The sequence below is a fragment of the Mesoplodon densirostris genome, chromosome 18 (assembly GCF_025265405.1).
Source record: "Mesoplodon densirostris isolate mMesDen1 chromosome 18, mMesDen1 primary haplotype, whole genome shotgun sequence".
In the NCBI taxonomy this organism is placed as follows: domain Eukaryota; kingdom Metazoa; phylum Chordata; class Mammalia; order Artiodactyla; family Ziphiidae; genus Mesoplodon; species Mesoplodon densirostris.
In genome coordinates, this window is record NC_082678.1 from 37,715,198 (window position 1) to 37,736,281 (window position 21,084).

The following is a 21,084-nucleotide window of genomic DNA, read 5'->3' on the forward strand; positions in this document are numbered from 1 at the left end:
ATTTAGGTTCATAATATTTTCATAGGTTAATGCATTTGGAGTTGTTCTTCTATGAAGAGCCATCTAGTCCAGATGGATTAAAACTTCAATGTAAAAAATAAAATTATCAGAATATTAGAAACAAATTTAGGAGACTACATATAACCTGGGGATTACTAAAAGAGTAAATAAAGAATATAAAAAGGAAAAGATGTAAATATTTTACTATGAAAAACTAAAGACTTAAAAATCTTTTACTACATAAAAAAGTATAAAGACAAATACTAGGTTAAGAAAAACATTTGCAACACATATGACAAATGATTAATATCTCAAATATATTAAGAGCACCTCCAGATTTATAAGAAATATAAACCAATAAGAACATCGGCAAAAAAATAGGCAATTCATCAAAGATAATTTGTTAAATGAATAAAATATGAAATTTGGATGAAGGCTTTCATTTGCCCTTTTTATTATGAAGTTTCTTATAACTTCTAAGATTTAAATATGACCAATTGCTTTTCTACATTCTTATATTTATGAAGTGTGTACTTTCTGGCAAATTGCTCCTGAACATTTTCCCACATTCATAAAATATACAGTTTTTAAGATTCTTGTCATATCTGGATGATAATTTACTGTCCTCTATATTAATTGAGCTTCTCTCTGATGTATTCTTTGATGTACAGTAAGGCTTGAGCTACTCCTAAAGGCTTTTCCACACTCACTACATTTATAGGGTTTTTCTCCAGTGTGCATCCTCAGATGTACAGTGAAGTCTGAGTTAGTTCTGAAGGCTTTTCCACATTCTTCACATCTATAGGGCCTCTCCCCAGTATGAATTCTCTGATGTAGAGTTAGCTGTGATAGAGTAATACAGCCTTTCCCACATTCCTTACACATATAGGGCTTTTCTCCAGTATGTGTTCTCCAATGCACTGTAAGGTATGAACCTCTCCTGAAGGCTTTTCCACAGACATCACATTTATAGGGTTTCTCTCCACTATGGATTTTCTGATGTTCTGTGACATGTACCATCTGGCTAAATGCTTTGCCACAGTCATTACATTTAAATGGTTTCTCCCCGGTATGTGTCCTTTGGTGGGTATTAAAGCCTGAGTTACTTGTGAAAACCTTCCCACACTCATTACATTTATAGGGTTTTTCTCCAGTATGCCTTCTTTGATGCACAGTAAGCTGTGATGTATTAGTGAAAGCTTTCTCACATTCATTACACTTATATGGTTTTTCTCCAGTATGGGTCCTTTGATGTACAATAAGGTATGACTTAGTTCTGAAGGATTTTCCACAATCATAGCAGTTGTAGGGTTTCACACCAGTATGAATTTTCTGGTGCTCTTTGAGATTTACCATCTTGGTAAATGCCCTCTCACAGTCAGTACATTTATATGGTTTCTCTCCAGTATGAATCCTCTGATGTACAGTTAAGTGTGATTTTATTCTGAAAGATTCCCCACATTCATTACAGAGATAAGGTTTCTCCTCAGTATGAATTCGCTGATGTATAATTAGAGATGAAGAACGCATGAAGGCCTTTCCACATTCATTACATTTATAAGGTTTCTCTCCTGTATGCATTCTGTGGTGTACAGTAAGGCATGAATAATTAATGAATGCTTTCCCACATTCGTGACATTTATAGGGTTTTTCTCCTGTATGAATCCTCTGATGTTCTGTGAAATTTGCTATACGATTGAATGCTTTCCCACATTCATTACATTCATAGGGTTTTTCCCCTGTATGAGTTCTTATATGTACAATAAGGCTTGAATTACTTCTATAGGCTTTGCCACACTCATTACATCTAAAGGGTTTCTCTCCAGTATGAATTCTCTGATGAACATTAAAGATTGTGGTATTCTTGAAAGATTTCCCACACTCAGTGCATTTATATGGTTTCTCTTCAGTATGGGTCTTCTTATGTACACTAAGATATGACTTATTCCTAAAGGCTTTCCCACAATCATTACATTTGTAGGGTTTTTCCCCATTGTGAGTTTCCTGATGTCTTGCAAGTTTTGATTTATCACCAAAAGCTTTCCCACATTCACTACATTTATAGGGCTTCTCTCCAGTTTGAATTCTCTGGTGTTGATTAAGGCGGGCACACTGGCTGAAAGATTTTCCACAGACATTGCACTGATAAGGTTTCTCCTTAGTATGAATTCTCTGATGCACCATAAGGGATGAAGAAGCAATGAAGGCCTTTCCACATTCATTACATTTATAGGGCTTTTCTCCAGTGTGAATTTTTTTATGCTGACTAAGATAAGAAGGCTGGCTGAACATTTTCCCACATTCATTACATTCATAAGGTTTTTCTTTAGTGTGAGTTCTCTGATGTTGAATGAGTAATGACCTATAACGGAAGGCCTTTTCACATGTACTACATTTATAGGGTTTTTCTTTATTATTGTTTTTTTTCTCTAAAGTGAGTTCTGAAGCAGGGCTTATGACTTTGTTGCCTTCTGTATCCTTGTACATTTTCTTCCCCAGATGGGTATCTGTAATCAAATCTAAATTCTCTGTAAAATTTTCCTCATGTGTTTGGTATTTGCTGTGGGGGTCTTCTGTGATAACTCCTGGTTCTGGAAAAAGAACAGATCCAAATCTAAAGCCTTTTTTAAGAGTGGGGATTTTCTTGTGTTTAACTATTCTTTGACTCAAATGACTTTCTTGACTATCTTGCAATCTCAATATCCTGTCACTCCATTTCCATAATCCTCCCATTTTGGTGTCCCATAGACCTTTCTCTATGAGTTTCTCTACTATGGTCTCCTGTGATAAACATTCTTCAGAAATATTCTCTGTTGGTATAGCATTCTTGGTTGTAGGTTTGGTCTCCAACTCTGGGAGGAAAAAAGAGAGAAATCAAATGACTCCTATTTCCTAGGTTGAGGACATCACACTAAACAGGAAAACAGAAGGGAATCTTGAATTGATAATGAATATATGTTTTTAACTGCTTGCAAATTGCCCTTGTTTTCTAGGAAGGAGGAGATTGTGTTAAGCAAGGCTGATTGAGCAAAGAACCAAAGCAGTAAATTCAAGGAGTTTTTATCCTATTAAAAAAATTCATTTGTGGTAACCCTTCTACAATCCAAGTTTCTCAAATATTTCCTCCTTTTCTCATTCATTTTAGAGTCAAATTCTTTAGAGAGCATTCTTCCTAAGTTGTAACTACTTCCTTGCTTTCCACTTACTCCACAAACCAGACATTCACCCTAAATAATACTTTCTACTTGTTCTCATTATTTGCTATTTTTTAAAAATTTATTTTATTTTATTTATTTTTGGCTGCATTGGGTCTTTGCTGCTGTGCATGGGTTTTATCTAGTTGCGGCGAGTGGGAGCTACTCTTCGTTGCAGTGTGCAGGCTTCTCACTGCGGTGGCTTCTCTTGTTGCGGAGGATGGGCTCTGGGTGCGTGGGTTTCAGTAGTTGTGGCACGTGAGCTCAGTAGTTGTGGCTCACGGACTCTAGAGCGCAGGCTCAGTAGTTGCGGTGCACAGGTTTAGTTGTTCTGCGGCATGTGGGATCTTCCAGGACCAAGGCTTGAATCCATGTCCCCTGCTTTGGCAGGCGGATTCTTAACCACTGCGCCACCAGGGAAGCCCTATTCAGTAGCTTTTTCATGAGGGCTTTCTCAAATTTCCCTGTCAGAATAGCTTTTTCAAGTCTTTATATGTACCCTTTTTTTTCTTTCTATTTAGTAGATTTTTTTTATTTAAAAAATTTATTTATTTATTTATATTGAAGTATAGTTGATTTACAATGTTGTGTTAATTACTGCTGTACAGCAAAGTGATTCAGTTATACATATACATATATATATACATATTCCTTTTAGAAAATATCCTTTTCTATATGTAACTTTTGTGTTTGTGTGTGGTACGCAGGCCTCTCACTGTTGTGGCCTCTCCCATTGCGGAACACAGGCTCCGGACGCACAGGCTCAGCGGCATGGCTTACGGGCCTAGCCTCTCCGCAGCATGTGGGATCTTCCCGGACCGGGGCATGAACCCGTGTCCCCTGCATCGGCAGGCAGACTCTCAACCACTGCGCCACCAGGGAAGCCCCTCTATATGTAACTTTTTATAGAACATTTGTGGAAGGAGACACTTTGATTTTTCAGGAAGTAGGCTGAACAAGCTAGTCAAAATTAATACAGCTGTGAATATTACAAATAGTGATAATTACTATTATCAAGGGTAGTTTTGCAACCTTTTTATGGGTCTGAAGAACATTTCTGACAGTTTCAAAATTTTCTTAAACAATTATACTGGGGGGTGGTGGTCTGACAATTTGTTTGTATATGTGAACTTAATATTTCACTTTTTAAAACACTTTTAAACTTCTTATAAATTTCTAATTTATTTCCAGGTAATCATACCTGAATGTTTTTTAAAAATTGAATCAAAATCTTCTGTGGTTAGTAAAATGGCTTTATGACTTTAAAACTCAAGGTAAGTAGAACTTTCGATGGATTCACAGGGCTAGACAAAGATTTGAATTCAGGGTCACCAAAAAAGAAAACTCTAGAACCCAAGGATTAAAACCCAGCTCATTTAAATGTCCAATTCAATTAAGGTGACAGGAATATTTTTTAGGCAAAAAGAAAAATGGAGAGAATATAACATCAGCAGATCTGAATAAAGGAGAATATTAAAGGGTATTCTTTAAGTAGAAGAAAAATAATCCTAGGTAAAAGTTCAGAAATGAAGAAAAAAATGAAGAGAAAGAGAAGGGAAACATCAGTAAATCTGAATGAATATTGACTGCATACAAATTAATAATGAGATTTGACATATACAGAATTAAAATACATAACTTCAATAATGTATAATTGAGGTTAAACTGAATAAGCTGTTCAAGATTCTTGTACTGTTTGGGAAAATCTGTAGCCACTAAACAAATAACTTAAAAATTTATAATTACCAACTGATTACAAGAGGAATAGAAAAATAAAAGATGATAAATCAAAAGGAAGGCATGAATGGGAAGAAAAAGAATATAGAAAAGGCAAGATACTCTCACAGTTAGAGGGTAGATTTAAACATTATATAATTGTATTATGTACAAATGGATTATAAACTCCAGAAGATACAGATTGTCGGATTAGTTAAAATAAAAATTAACAAAATGCAATTATAAGAGAAATAAAATATAAAGATACATAAAAGATGAGAGCAAGCAGATAAAAAAGATATATCATATATACAATAAAAAGAATGATGCTATAGTAATATTAGTATCAGGCAAAATAGACTTTAAGGCAAAAACAATTAACAAAGATAAAGAAGACACTTCATAATGATAAAAGATCCAATTTACCAGAAAGAATTTATAACAATTCTAACTTTGTTTTTACCTAAGAACACAGCTTCAAAATACATAAAGCAAAAATTAAAGAACTAAGACACAGACAGATCTATACTCACAGTGGGAGACTTAAAAAAATATTTCTCAGTAACTGATAGAATAAGCTGACAATCAGCAAGAAGACAGACTTCAGCAACATAATTAACAAACTTGACATATCTAGAACAGCACTCAGTACCTATATACTACACATTTTTCCAAGTGCACACAGAATATTTACAAAAATTGGCCAGGTGGCAAAGCAAATTTCAAGAAACCTGCAAAGACTGAAATCATACAGAGAATGTTTTCTGACCACAGTAGAACTTAAAACAGCAAGATTATTAGAAAATCCCCATATGGTACAAAATTAAGGAAAATACCTCCAAATAACCTGAGGGCCAAAGACATCACAATGGAAATGATCAAATACTTTGAACTCAATAATTATGAAGGTGTTACATAAAAAAAGTATGGCAGTCTTGATAGCCTTAAATACATTAGCAAAAAAGAACGGCTAAAATCAATAGGTATCCAACTCAAGAAGTTAGAAAAGATCAGCAAATTAAACCCTAAGAAGGTAAAAATAATGAAAGATAAGAAAGTAATGAAACAGAAATCAAATACACAGTAGCAAGGATTAAAAATCATTTTTTAAAAGCCAAATAAGATAGATAAATCCTATCAAGACTGATTCAGATAAAAGAGAGAAGACAAAAAATTTAGTATCAGGAATGAAAAAGGAGACATCCCTTCAGATCCATATAGTCATTTAAAAGATAAACAGAGGATAGTATGCCCCTAAATTTAAATTTTATATTAAGTAGATCAATTCCTAGACAAACACAACTTATTAAACTGAAACAAAAAGAAATAGAAAATATGAATAGTCCTACAACTACAAAAGTAATAGAAGCTGTAATTAAACACCTTCCTCAATAAAAGCTTTGGGCCAACATGGTTTCCCTGGTGAATTCCATGAAATTTCTAACTTCCTCTCTCTCACAACTCTTTTCTTTTTTCTTTTTTAAATATTTATTTATTTATTTATTTGGTTGCACCAGGTCTTAGTTGTGGCATGCACGTGGGCTAGTTCCCTGACCAGGGATCGAAGCCGGGCCCCCTGCATTGGGAGCGTAGAGTCTCATCCACTGTGCCACCAGGGAAGTCCCTCACAACTCTTTCTTGTCCTCACTGTAAGCTGATGGCCTTGCTTTGTATTTTACTGAGAATAAAGAAGCTATCATCATAGGATGTCTCAATCTTCTCACCACCAGTTGACCTATATCTGCTCCCATCTTCTCCATCCTGCCTAGTGTTACTGCAGAAGAGGTGGCCTCCCTGCCTATCAAGGGTAAATCTCTCCTTTTCCATTCGTGATTTTATGCCCTTTCACTTTCTCAGACACTTTAGTTCTTCAGTGACCCTCCCTTTGTCTTGCAACATCAATTTCTCCCTCTCCACTGGAACATCATTCCTACCAGCACTTAAGCACGTCAGAAAAGCTTCCATCTCAAAAATAAAAGTTTTCTTTTTTTATTCCTTCTTTCTTCCAGCCACTGCACCATTTCTCCTTCCCTCTTCATATGGAGGGGGGCTTTCTCTAGAGAGTCATCGAAACTATCTCCAATGTCTACCTTTCACTCACTCTCTAAAAATACATATATAATATCTGAGATATAAAAATAATATATGTAACACATGTGCAAGTTATGGATGGCATCACAATAAAATAAATATGCAAATGATCTAGAATCCATTATTCCTTTCCATCTCCACCATCACCCTAATCAAAGTTACTATAGTCTGTTGCCTAGACTATTTTTTAATTTTTTTAATTAAAAAAATGTTTTTTGGCTGTGTTGGGTCTTTGTTGTGGCACGGGCTTTCTCTAGTTGCAGCGAGTAGGGGCTACTCTTCGTTGCGGCACGCGGGCTTCTCATTGCGGTGACTTCCCTTGTTGCGGAGCATGGGCTCTAGGCGTGCAGGCTTCAGTAGTTGTGGCACATGGGCTCAGTAGTTGTGTCTCACAGGCTTAGTTGCTCCGCGGCATGTGGGATCTTCCCGTACCAGGGCTTGAACCCGTGTCCCCTGCATTGGCAGGTGGATTCTTAACCACTGCGCCACCAGGGACATCCCTGCTTAGGCTATTTTAACTACCTCTTTACTGATTACCTGCTTTATGCCCTTAAGTTCAATTTCCATCAACAGGGTTATTTCCCAAAGATCCTTGATTAAAACCTTTCAGTGCCTTCACACTCACTTTGATTAAAATCCACTCTCCTTAACATGGTCCACAGAGCCCTGAATAAGCAGTCTCCTGTCTGACTATCTGATTCTATACCAGTCTCCCTCTCCTTATGCTTCAGTCAGGCAGCTTCCTCAGATTTCTAGAACTCAGTACATTATGTTCTGCTGCCTGAAATGCTCTTCTTCTCCTCTTGCCTTGGCTGGCTTCTTCTGACTCTTCAAGTTTCACGTTAAATGTCACCTCCTCAGAAGCCTTGCCCAACCACACTATCTGAAGGAGGCACCCTCATCCCCATCCAAGTTACTCTTTTGTATCCTCATGGCTAAGTTATTACGAGCATTATTTAGTTTGCTTTTGTTTATTTACTTGTCAATTATCTATTTCCTCAAAATTTCATCTTCATGAGAGAAGGGACCTGGTCCATCTTTTTTTTTTTTTTTTTTTTTGCGGTATGTGGGCCTCTCACTGTTGTGGCCTCCCCCGTTGCGGAGCACAGGCTCCGGACGCGCAGGCTCCGGACGTGCAGGCTCAGCGGCCATGGCTCACGGGCCCAGCCGCTCCGCGGCATATGGGATCCTCCCAGACCGGGGCACGAACCCGTATCCCCTGCATCGGCAGGCGGACTCTCAACCACTTGCGCCACCAGGGAGGCCCAACCTGGTCCATCTTACTGCTGTAGACATAGTACTTAACTCAGTTCACAGTATACAGATAAGTATTAAATACTGATTGTTTAATATTAATAGATATTGGTTAAATAGATATATAATGTATTTTGATTCTCAACTGATTTACTGTTTGTATTCTCAATTAGTTAAGATTCTGGAGGACAGAAGGAGGGTTCCCCTGAAGTTTCAGCAGGCATGTAGGTGAAGAAAGTTAAATAATTAGTCAACGGGTTTAGCTTAAAATAAATCAGTGGTGATCCTTAAGAAAGCACTTTCAGGAAAGTTAATGAAGGAAGGGATATCAAATGATGGTTAAACAAATGAGAAAAATGTAAGGTTAAATGGAGAGGACAGAACTGAAAGGGATATTTTATGCATGTTTGAAGGAAGGAACAATTATGAAAATCATGTTCCCAAGAAAGTAAAGTAGGATGTGATGGGAACTAGAAGTAGAGGGCAGAGATGGTGGGAGAGGGAGAAGGAGAGGGAAACAGAGGGAGAGAGGGAGGGAAGGCAGGAGGGAGGGAGGTGTAGGGAGAGAGGAAGAGAGGGGGAGAATTTTTTCCTTTGAGATAGCTTTGAGCAAAGATATCCCCCAAAATATTTCAGATGTTCTGCTCCATCCATGACCTACTGACTTCAAAGAAATCCCATCCTCCTGGTTCTTAACTCACCTGAATAGGGGGTTTTTGAAGTTTCTCTCACTATCACCCATGGTCCTTTTCCATCCTCCAAATGAGATATCATGTCTGGTTTGGAAACTGCAAGCCCTGTTCAGAGAAAAATGAATAGGATTTGATTGTGCCTGTGAGCAAGAACTAGGGCCAAATTCAGTCTCAGATCCTGGTCTTCTGTGCAGAGTGGTTACTACAAGAAGTTCTAGGGGTGCACTGTCCAATGCAGCTGACAATAGCCACCTACGGATATTTAATTCTGAATTTAAGTTAGTTAAAATTGTATAAAATTTAAGATTCAGTTCTTCAGTTGGACTAGCCAGATTTCAAATTCTCAACAGCCGCAGTGTAGAGCCTGCTACACTGAAAAGCACAAATACAAAACATTCCCATCACAGAACACTCACTGTACAGCAGTGTTGCAGGGAATTACAAAGGTACCTCAAAGAAGCTCAACATGATGATCCCAGGTTTGGGGATAATCTCAGTTTAGAAAGAAAATAGACATATTTGTTCCTTTTTTTCTAGATGCACTGATAAGTCTTATGGAAGTGACTAGAAAAAACAGTCCTAAATAGGAGGGACTGTCAATAATCTCCAAGGTTCCAATGAAATATGTATTTCTTACTCTACAATGGGTGAACCACTGAGTTAAGAGCAAGAGACAGCATAACTCCCAACAATATGCCCCTGCCCCTAAGATTATGAGATTTTAATGCTTAAATTCTAACCCAAAATTCAGTTAAGTACTTTAGAGGGTCTGTATCTTCAGTAAACCTGGCCCAGTGGGCAGATACATAAACCTGGAGGTTACCCTTACCCAAGGAGACAAGATTCCTATAATTCTCTAGCATCACATCCTTGTGCAGTTTCCTCTGTGTAGGGTCCATCAACCTCCACTCTTCCAGTGTGAAGTCTATAGCCACATCTTTAAATGTCACTGATTCCTAAAATAAATACAGAGATCACTCAGAGACTGTACAGTTAGACCTATTAGGCAGATTAATACATACAAAACTGGGGAAGAAAACTAGAAAACTAGTAGTTTCCAGCCAAATCATCTTTTCTCCCTCAAAATCCTGCCTTATGCATAATATCAACTCTTTTTCAGCTTTATTCTATAAAATATGGCTTAATAAAAGACACAGTTTATCACTCAGATTATAGATATAGAATATTATAAGCTACCTATCTGAGAAAGAAAAATAAGAAATCATGGGACTTTGGGGAGCTTCTCTGGTCAGGATATAAAATATATGTATATATGCTTGTAAAAAAATCAAAGAATGAGCCATAAAATTGTTTTAATGGCTGGTTACCTATTGGAGGGAGGGGAAAACAGAGTGAAGAGGACTGGAATAGAGGCTAGATTCCCCTGAATATTTCTTGTTTTTTAGATTTGACTTTTGAACCATGTAAATATATTATTATAAAAGAAAAACTAAATAAAAAAGCAATTTCTAAATATTAAAAGTAAAATGAAACCAGCTGGTAGCATACACATTCATCAGAGAGGAACTATTTTGAGTATCTTTAAAACACAGTAATTTTTCTGTATATCTCTTGTGAGATATATCCTGAGGAGAAAAAGAACCGTAAAAAACTAAACAACACATTTTCAGTAAATAATCATTATTGTTGGTGGCAGTGATGGAAACGTTATTTTGTAACTGTTGCATGTGTAGCGTTGGATAAAGCAAATTAGTATTGATATCGTTGAGAACTAATAAATTTGACATGGGAGAAAGAAGATATAAATGTAATATCAATGAGATTATGTACAATGAGATTATGTACCATCTAAAATTGCATGGGAAATATTGGTATAAACTCATGAAGTATTTTAAGGAAAACAGGCCACATACTTCCTATCTTCATCCACTCAATAGGTCTATAAACAATAACCAAAAAGGTACCATTATGCAGTCTAGACTGTGGCCCCTACAGATTACTTTCCGCTACAAGAAACCAGGGCTTGGAACTTTCTGTCAAAATAAAAAGCAAGGAAACTATGAAAGACTAGTACTAGGATCACATCTGAGACTTGCGAGACAACTTCAAGAGGCTCTCACTGGCCAAATTTGGGACAATTTGAACATCCATAAGAACAATAACTGTAGTGGGCTTCAAAAATATCTAATACAGGGCTTCCCTGGTGGCGCAGTGGTTGAGAGTCCGCCTGCCGATGCAGGGGACACAGGTTCGTGCCCCGGTCCGGGAAGATCCCACATGCCGCGGAGCGGCTGGGCCCGTGAGCCATGGCCGCTGAGCCTGCGCGTCCGGAGCCTGTGCTCCACAATGGCAGAGGCCACAACAGTGAGAGGCCTGCGTACCGCAAAAAAAAAAAAAAATTATATATATATATATATATATATATATATCTAATACATTTAAAATTATGATTTCACTATAAAACTCTAAGGATACTCATTGATCATCTTTGGAGAATGCCTGGAGACTGGTAAATAAAGAGAAAGAATTAACTCTTTGCCCTCCTTTTCCTACGCAAAGTACATATAGTTTGTACAGTAGTAAAATGTAATCAGATGGTTGATAAGGGGAGGTTTCTCTTTATGGAAGTACTCCAGCTAATACGTGAACATGGAATGAAAAAATTAGAATATCACCATTTTGCTACCTTTAATGAATTAAAGGATTATCAGTGGCTGCTAACACACCAAAGAGGCTTCAACTAGGCATTATGTAGCTTCTGGTAGTAGATACCAGAAATATGAAATACCAGTGCCAAAAAATTTTTTAAAAATCGAAATCTGAATCTGATCAAGCCTCTAGATTTAACTAACAATATAAAGGAAATACAGGAGACAGAAGTGCATGGTAAAAAACCCCCATGGGGATACAATAAATAAAATCCATATTGTGTCAAATTCTAAATCAATGCTGTCCAACAGAAATATAATGCAAGTCACAAATGGCATTTAAAATTTTCTAGCAGTCACATTAAAAATAAAAAGAAAGGTGAAATTAGTTTTAATAATATATTTTAGTTAGTCTAATATGTACAAAATATAATTTCAACATGCAATCAATGCAAAAATTATTAATGAGATAATTTACATTTTTTTTGTATTAAGTCTTTGAAATATGATGTGTATTTTAAGTTAACAGTACATCTCAACTTGAACTAGTCACATTTCAGGTACTCAACAGCCACATGTGGCTAGTGGCTCCTGTATTGGACATCACAGCTCTAAAATACAAATGACTTGGCTTCTTCAATAAATGATTACAAAGGGAAAAAAAGAGGGAGGGGGAAACCTCTAGATTAAAAGTGACCTAAGAGACAATATCAGCTAATATGACTCCACTGGGGAAACAAATACCAAATTAATATGTGATAATATTAAGGCTTACTGTTCATTTTTAGCTGTAATTATGGTATTATACTTAAAACTAAAAAAATCTGTTATAGATATATAATGAAATATTTATAGATGAGATTATATAATATCTTGGATTTGCTTCAAAATAACCAGTGAGGGAGGGTAGTATTACAGATGAAATATGATTGCCATGGGTGTTAACTGTTGAAAGTTCAATGGGATTCATCAAACTACTCTCTCTACTTTTGTGTAAGTATGGTTCATATTATTTGTCAGGTACTGATATGAAGGCTTTTAATGTAACGACTGAATCCTCACAATAAGGAAGGTGTTATTTACAGATAAGGAAAGTGAGGCACCGAGAGGTTAGGTGCCTTGCCTAAGTTCACAGAAGACACAAACTCTCGATTCAAATCCAGGCAGTTTGGTTCCAAAATTCAAACTCATAAGCACTATACTCTGATCTGGTAAATTAAGAACCCTACTTAGCTGACTAATCAGGCAAAGGTCTCAAGTTAGACTGTATTTGGCTAAGGTATGCTCTGTATCGGAAGAAACAGATTTCCTCTGGAGTGTTTTTCTGCCGTCCAGATATGTATGCTTATCAAATTGTTTAAACCTTTTTATTTATTAGGACCTCAAAGTTTGTGAAGCATGTTTTATATAATTCTACTAATAATAAAACATGGCTAATGTGAGAGATAATGACAGTTCATAAACTGTTAATATTGTTAATCACTTCACACATAACTCAAATTAGAATGAACTTACTGCGTTTGTTTTCTTTTCCCATCTGGAGCTAAGCCCCAGGAAAAATCTAAGAAGGCCCTCAGCTCTCACCTCTGGCTACCTTGAGGCTCTGCAAGCAAGAAGTGAAGTATGTGATACAGGATACTTTATCATTAGGAATTATAATGTGACCATCTGTCAAATTAGGGCTGCTACCACTGAGAGAAATAAAATGTCAAAATGACGCTACCAGCCCTGGGGTTACCACACCTATCGAGCAAGATGGTTCTTATGGTGAACTTGCAATGTGCTGGAACATTAAGAATTAGTGCAGTAAAAGAGGTGCCGTCTCTTCATTCCCCTTAGATACAATGCCAAATATTACCTTTACCAATTCTTGTTCTTCTGCCTGAAGGAGAAGATCTTCATTTGGCTGGGGAACTTCAGGACTCTAAGGAGATACAGGATAAGATCACTCAGTGACAGGCTGCCTATTACCTACAACAGAGTCTCAGCAAGCACCACCAGTCCACTGTGGATGCGGTGTATATGAGATCACCTCTTTTACTGTTTTATTCAGGGATGAAATTAAGGTCCCATAGCAACATCCAAACATAATCTTCTTTCACCTCATTTGAGACAATGATACACACAAGATACACACAAGTTGAGAAAGATACAACTGCATAATTTTTAAAGGCGACTTTTTTTTTTTTTTTTCTTTTTTGCGGTATGCGGGCCTCTCACTGTTGTGGCCTCTCCCGTCGCGGAGCACAGGCTCCGGATGCGCAGGCCCAGCGGCCATGGCTCATGGGCCCAGCCGCTCCGCGGCATATGGGATCCTCCCAGACCGGGGCACGAACCCGTATCCCCTGCATCGGCAGGCAGACTCTTAACCACTGCGCCACCAGGGAGGCCCTTTAAAGGCGACTTTTAACAAATAACCTATCAAAACAAAAATAAACTTATAATAAGGGGTCTTAGATGCTACATAATTCTCCTTTTTTCTATGAGGATGAAACCTGTTTCTCAGAAATAATCTATCTTGCTCAAGAATAACATTCCAAACCTACTAACACTATCTGTTTTCTACAACTGAAAGATCATGTCTGGGGGTTGGGGGGGGCCTGTCTCAGTACTCTTTCAGAGAATATTTCAGGGACCTCTCACAACATTGCTTTCTTCCAAATCTTAGACACTATATGCCTATAAAGACCTGATTTCATAAATGAAATGAAATTTTACTATACCTTCTAGTAGTACTTACTGATTTTAGATTTTTGTGCCATTTTTAAAAGTTATGGGTAACAGAACTATTAAATTTCATTGACAAAAATGTTATCTTAGTTCTTCCCTTTCAAGTTTTTACCTTAAAAAGTACAAATATTCAGGGGACTTCCCTGGTGGCTCAGTGGTTGAGAGTCTGCCTGACAATGCAGGGGACACGGGTTCATGCCCCGGTCCGGGAAGATCCCACATGCCATGGAGTGGCTAGGCCCGTGAGCCATGGCCGCAGAGCCTGCGTGTCCGGAGCCTGTGCTCCGCAACGGGAGAGGCCACAACAGTGAGAGGCCGCATACCAAAAAAAAAAAAAAAAAGAATCCACCTGCCAATGCAGGGAACACGGGTTTGAGCCCTGGTCCAGGAAGATCCCACATGCCGCGGAGCAACTAAGCCGGTGTGCCACAACTACTGAGCCTGCGCTCTAGAGCCCGCGAGCCACAACTACTGAAGCCCGCGGGCTTAGAGCCGGTGCTCCGTGACAAGAGAAGCCACTGCAATGAGAAGCCCGTGCACCGCAATGAAGAGTAGCCCCCACTCACTGCAACTAGAGAAAGCCCGTGCGCAGCAACGAGGACCCGACGCAGCCAAAAATAAATATATTAATTTAAAAAAAGTACAAATATTCAGCTTCCAAAAAATTAAGGATGATGTGAACCTCAACCTCTGATAATTAGAGATGTGTTTGATCTGGCCTATGCTAGACAAATACTTTAGATCTACTGATAAAGTGAAACATTTTGGTTTTCATTTATCTTTTCAAGGGTATGTCTTAAGAACTATTTTACATGTTTTATATTCTTGCTACAAAAAATAAAAGATCACTACTACAAGTTATTATGGATCATTTCTGTAACAAATTATATTTGTTGGTACTACCTTTCTTCTGAATCTCCTATTTCAAAAAGTCACTTCTAAAACACAGCTGTAATCACATTAATACCCATCTCAAACACATCCAAACACACACACATACATATATACACTTAAATGTCTTCAGGGAAACATGAAAAGATTCAGCTTAATTATCTAAATTCCAGTCCTATCTTTCACAAATTTCCATCTTGAATCACTTGGCTCACTCACTGTTCTCTGCCTCAGAGCCTTGCCTTCTCACCTGAAGTACCCTCACAAATAATTTACAACAATTTAAATCCCACTTGTAATTGGGTACCAGCTTAAATCTAACCATCCTCATGAGCTTTCCATGACCGATTCAGCCCATACTAATATCCCATTTCTTTCCTTACAAAAGCACTCATCAGCTTTATCATACTGCTCAGTAACTATCATTCACCTAAATAAATTATGTAACTATTTCTTTTGTATGCCTTACCTCAGTGAGACTGTAAGCTCCCTACAGCCAAGCACTGTCTTAAACATCTTCTTTCTCTCCATGTCATCTATTAAGCTTGATCACTTCTTAATGGGTAGAAAAGAGGAGAACACTAAGAGTGGGCACAAGGGGAATGGTCTCTATGAATTAAGGGTGTGTGTATGTATGCACATGTATTGTTTTGTTCAAAATTTCCTAAACAAAATTTTCCAGTTGGAAAATATTCCATTCTACTACCCCATAAATAACTGAAATTTCCTGGGAACAATACAAAGTTAACGTCATAAGTAAATTTTCCAGACTGCCTATCATATCTAAGGATAGCACAGATTTTTTTTTGCAAGATTACGTGTCTTGATACTTGTTTCAATATGCATAGTGAATCTTCCTATAGATTACAAGCTTTACTATGATGAACCAAATTTTCATGGATCAAACAACTTGATTCAGTTACCAAAGGGAGTGTGGGTGAGGTAAAGTCACACGACTTCAGGAAAAGTAGTCATGCTCTCAAAGCAGGACAACAGGTCAGAAGCAGAGGAAACCCCAACTTACCAGAGGTCCAACTGAAAAAACCACAGCAGCCATAATCTCTTCCTCTGGGCTCCCCTCTCTGGAAAGAGTGGAGTCCTGCAAAGACATATCTAAGAAAGAGAAATAAGCCATGAAAACCAATCCTGCCTTGGAAATCTCAGACTTACCAAGTTGAAACGTTGACATTACAAATAAGTATGACCTTGCTAAAGAACACAAGATTAACCTGCGCGATTGGCGAGGAAATATGATTCTTACCAGTGTAGAGCTTGAGATTTTAATACCACGAAATGTAGTTACAGCTGGCAGATCAGACATTGTACAAGGAGCTTTGAAACTACTTTCTCACTTGACCGTCACGTCACCCAATGGAAACTAATTCCCGTTCCACCGGTGAGGAAACTGAGGCTTAGAAAAACTAGACTACTGATATTTTACCCAAGCTGTGTAGGGTCCCAGATCAGTCTAGTTCCAGGCCACGCCTGCCCCACTACCTCAACTTGCTGGGAAAGAAAACAATTCCATCTTCCCTCGCCACAACCATCGCCTCCTCTAACCGTGGAATAATCCAGTAATCTCTTTCTTCCCATCCTTCCTCGGAAGAGTCAACTCACTAAAACTTCCACAGGCCTCTGGCTGCATGTAAAGAGAACACCACAACTCCAAACTTAAAAGATATTAGAAGTCTTGTACATGCCTCTCTCAATCTCATATTCAAATAGATCTTTATCTATCCTTTCTATATCAGGCAAACCCAAATAGAAAGGAAGTAGGGATAACAATAATGATTTAAGAGAAAGTGGAATCCAATGCACAAAGCACTGAGCAGTAGTTCTTTTATACTGAAAATAGTTATATGCCTAATAAAGGCTTTACACTGTGGAGAAACAGGGTGGCATCTTGTTCAGATACCCTAGGCATTGATTCTGCCTTCTGTCTTTGGTTAAAGATATGGCCTTGCTGATGCTGAGTTTGGTTTGAAAACAAGAAGAGCCTGAGGTTAGTAAACGTTCTCTTAACAAGTGCATGGTTGTAGAATGATGCTGCAAGGCATATAAAAGAGCAGTGGCACAGTGAGAAATGAGCTTTCCAAATCTTGTGAAATTCTACTCTTTAATAAGAGTTTCTTAGACAGTTTGACATTCTCACTACCCAATAGAGCTTTTGGGGCCCAAAGGAATCTAGGCCAAATTATGCTGAATCTGTCCCTGCCTTATATGTACAATTTGCCTCCATTAAGAATCCACATCCGGCCTAGTGGGGAAAAAAAGAAGAAAAGAATCCACATCCAAGAGCTTTGTGCTCAAAAGTATAAAGACCAGCAGCATCAACACCACCAGAGAGCTTGTGACACATGCAAGACCTCAGGCCCAACTCCAGAAACTACCGAATCAGAGTCAGCCTTTTGTTAAGATCTCTAGGTGATTCATATGCACACATTGAAGTTTAAGACACACTGATCTAAAATAGATCATTCCAATAAATTGGACAACCTAGAAGAAATGGATAAATTCCTAGAAACAGACAACCTACCAAGACTGAATCATGAAGAAATAGAAAACCTAACAGACTGATCACTAGTAAGGAGATTGAATCAGTAATCAAAACTCTCCCAATGAACAAAAGTCCAGGACCATATGGCTTCACTGGTGAATTCCACCAAATGTTTAAAAAATACCAATCCTGCTCAAACTCTTCCAAAAAATATAAGAGAACACTTCCAAACTCATTTTATGAAGCCAGCATTACCCTGATACCAAAACCAAGCAAAGGTACTACAAGAAAAGAAAATTATAGGCCAATATCCTTGATGAACACTGACACAAAGATCCTCAAAAAATATTAGCAAACTAAATTCAACAATGCATTAAAAGGATCATGTACCATGATCAAGTGGGATCTATTTCAGGGATGCAAGGATGGTTCAACATCTGCAAATCAACAAATGTGACACATCACATTAACACCATGCAGGATAAGAATCATATGATCCTCTCGACAGGGGTAGAAAAAGCATTTGACAAAATTCAACAACATTTGTGATAAAAACTCAACAAAGTGGGTACAGAGGATATGTACCTCAACATAATATATGTTATGGGAAGCCCACATGTTACTGGAAGTTCTAGAGAGAGCAATTAGGCAAGAAAAAGAAATAAAATGCAACCAAATCAGAAAGGAAGAATTAAAATTATCACTATTTGCAGATGACATGATTTTATATATAGGACCCCCTAACAGATCCTGCCAAAAGCTGTAGGAATTAGTGAACAAAGGCAGTATAGTTGGAGGATATAAAATCAATATACAAAATCTGTTGTGCTTCTATATACTAATAATGAACTATCACAGAGAGAAATTAAGAAATCAATCTCATTTACAATTGCTTAAAAAAACAATAAAATACCTAGGAATAAATTTAACCACGGAAGTGATTGGCTGGTATACATTGAAAACTTAAAGACATTAAGTGGAAAGATATTCCATGCTCATAGATTCGAAGAACTAATGTTGTTAAAATGTCCATACTACTCAAAGCAATCTACAGATTCGATCCAGTATCCATAAAAATTTACAAGGCATTTTTCACAGAAGTAGGACAAGTAATTCTAAAGTTTGTATAGAACCACGAAAGACCCCAAATTGTCAAAGCAATCCTGAGAAATAAGAACAAGGCTGGAGGCATCATGCCTCCTGATTTCAAACTATATTACAAAGCTAGAGTAATCAAAACAGTATGGTATTGGAAAAAGAAGACACAGATCAATGGAACAGAATAGAGTACAGAAATAAACCCACACATAAATTTACAATTAATTTACAAGAAAGGAGCCAAGAATATACAATGGGGAAAGAACAGTCTCTTCAATAAATGGTGTTGGGGAAACTGGACAGCGACCTGCAAAAGAATGAAACTGGACCCCTAACTTACACCATACACGAAGATTAACTCCAAATGGATTAAGTAATTGAATATAAGGTCTGAAACCATAAAACTCCTAGAAGAAAACATAGGCAGTAAACTCCCTGACATCAATCTTGGCGATGACTTCTCAGGCACTAGAAGCAAAAATAAACAAGTGAGACTACATCAAACTAAAGCTTCTGTACAGCAAAGCGAAGTCCAGAAAATGAAAAGGCAACCTATGGAACAGGAGAAAATATTTGCAACTCATATATCTGATAAGGGGTTAATACCCAAAACATAAAAAGAACTCATACAACTCAACAGCAAAAAAGCAAACAATCTGATGTAAAAAATGGGCAGGGATGAATAGATATTTTTCCAAAGAGGACATACAGATGCCTAACAGGTACATGAACAGGTGCTCAACATCACTAATCATCAGGGAAATGAAAATCAAAACCACAATGAGATATCACCTCACACCTGTTAGTATGGCTATTTTATCAAAAAGACAAGACATAACAAGTGTTGGCAAAAACATGGAGCAAAGGGAACACTTTGCACCACTGGTGGGAATGTAAACTGGTGTAGCCATTATGGAAAACAGTATGGAGATTACTCCAAAAATTAAAAATATAACCACCATATTTTCCAGCAATTCCACTTCTGGGCATTTATCCGAAGGAAAAGAAAACACTAACTGCCAAAGGTATATGCACTCTCTGTTACTGCAGCATCATTTACAACAGCCAAGATGTGGAAGCCACCTAAGTGTCCACTGATGCACGAATGCATAAACAAAAAGCAGCACGTGCCCACAGTGGAATATTAGCCACAAAAAAGGAGGAAATCCTGCCGTTTGTGACAACATGGGTGGACCTTGAGGGCATTATGCTAGGTGAAGCAAGTCACAGAAATTACGTGCAATCTCACTTATATGTGGAATCTCAACACAAAACAAAACACCCGAGACTCATAGAGACAGACTGGTGGTTGGGAGGAGGTGGGAAAATGGGTGAAGGTGGTCAAAAGGTACAAACTTCCAGGTATAAAATAAGCCAGTCCTGGGGCTATAATGCACAGCACGGTGACCAGAGTTAACAATACTGTGTTGCGGGAATTCCCTGGCGGTCCAGGGGTTCGGACTGGGAGCTTTCACTGCCCTGGCCGGGGTTGGATTCCCTGGTCGGGGAGCTGAGGTCCTGCAAGCCGCGTGGCTCAGCCCAAAAAACTAAAAAAAACCCAAAACTCCCCAAACTGTGTTGCATATTTGGAAGCTGAGCCGGCAGGAAAGGCTGCCTCCATTTCCCAAAGGCAGGAGGGGGGGCACCAGTCAGAGCGCCGCTACCGAACCCCAGTCCCTCCGCTCGGGTGCGGAGCCCAGGATGGAAGTTCTCCGTCCTCCAGCCCGCATGCTTCCCGCACCGCCCTTCTCGGCCCATTGGGGCCCCCTCTTCCCTCAGTGCAGGCGCGGCCCCGGGAAGAGGGGAAGGCCCAGTGGCGCGCCCACCCTATCCGGCCCCCCGACGCAGCGATGCCAGGCCGCAGCCTTCTGAGGGAGGTCGGCCCCAGGCGCCTCTGGGGTGGGCGGGTCAGCTCGGGGATTGGGGCTCCGCCGGGAGCGGCCCCGCCCCGGACGCCTCCGGGAGGCGAGAGCCGAGCGCCGAGGGAGGGGCGGCGGGGCCCCGGCCGGGCGCCCGGACCGACAAGTACCTGGCGGCCGCCTGAGGACAGGGCGCTCGCAGAGCAGTGCGGGAACGCTTCCAGCAATGGCGTCGGCGGCCGGGCGGCCGCGGACAGCAGTGCGCCTGCGCAGCCGGCGGGGACCACGGCGCCCAGAATCCTCCGCGCCGCCGCTCTGCTCTTTCGTCCCCTCTGTGCGTGGGTCCTTGAATTGGCATCATTGACAGTTCGTGGACCTAAAAAGTTCTGTCAGGTTGAGAGGCCACGACTGTGTGTCAAGCACTAGCACTAGCAACTCAGAGAAGAATGACAC

The 21,084-nt window shown here is 39.0% G+C and overlaps 1 protein-coding gene across 4 annotated transcripts; it reads right to left on the reverse strand.

Annotated features, from left to right (window-relative positions):
* Positions 1-451: 451 nt before the first annotated feature.
* ZNF624 (zinc finger protein 624) lies at positions 452-20,867 on the reverse strand. 4 transcript variants are annotated; one of them, XM_060082929.1, is made up of 7 exons: positions 16,202-16,249; positions 15,647-15,732; positions 13,415-13,480; positions 13,072-13,159; positions 9,777-9,903; positions 8,957-9,052; positions 452-2,852 (listed from the first exon to the last, which is right to left on the reverse strand). In XM_060082929.1, the coding sequence occupies exons 5-7, from the start codon at positions 9,844-9,846 to the stop codon at positions 628-630; spliced, it is 2,391 nt and encodes a 796-aa protein (XP_059938912.1). In that variant the 5' UTR covers positions 9,847-9,903; positions 13,072-13,159; positions 13,415-13,480; positions 15,647-15,732; positions 16,202-16,249; the 3' UTR covers positions 452-627. The 4 variants fall into 4 exon arrangements, with proteins under 4 accessions (XP_059938912.1, XP_059938909.1, XP_059938910.1 ...); XM_060082926.1 differs by lacking the exons at positions 13,072-13,159; positions 15,647-15,732 and adding an exon at positions 20,802-20,867 and having other exon boundaries at positions 16,202-16,290; XM_060082927.1 differs by lacking the exon at positions 13,072-13,159.
* Positions 20,868-21,084: the final 217 nt, after the last annotated feature.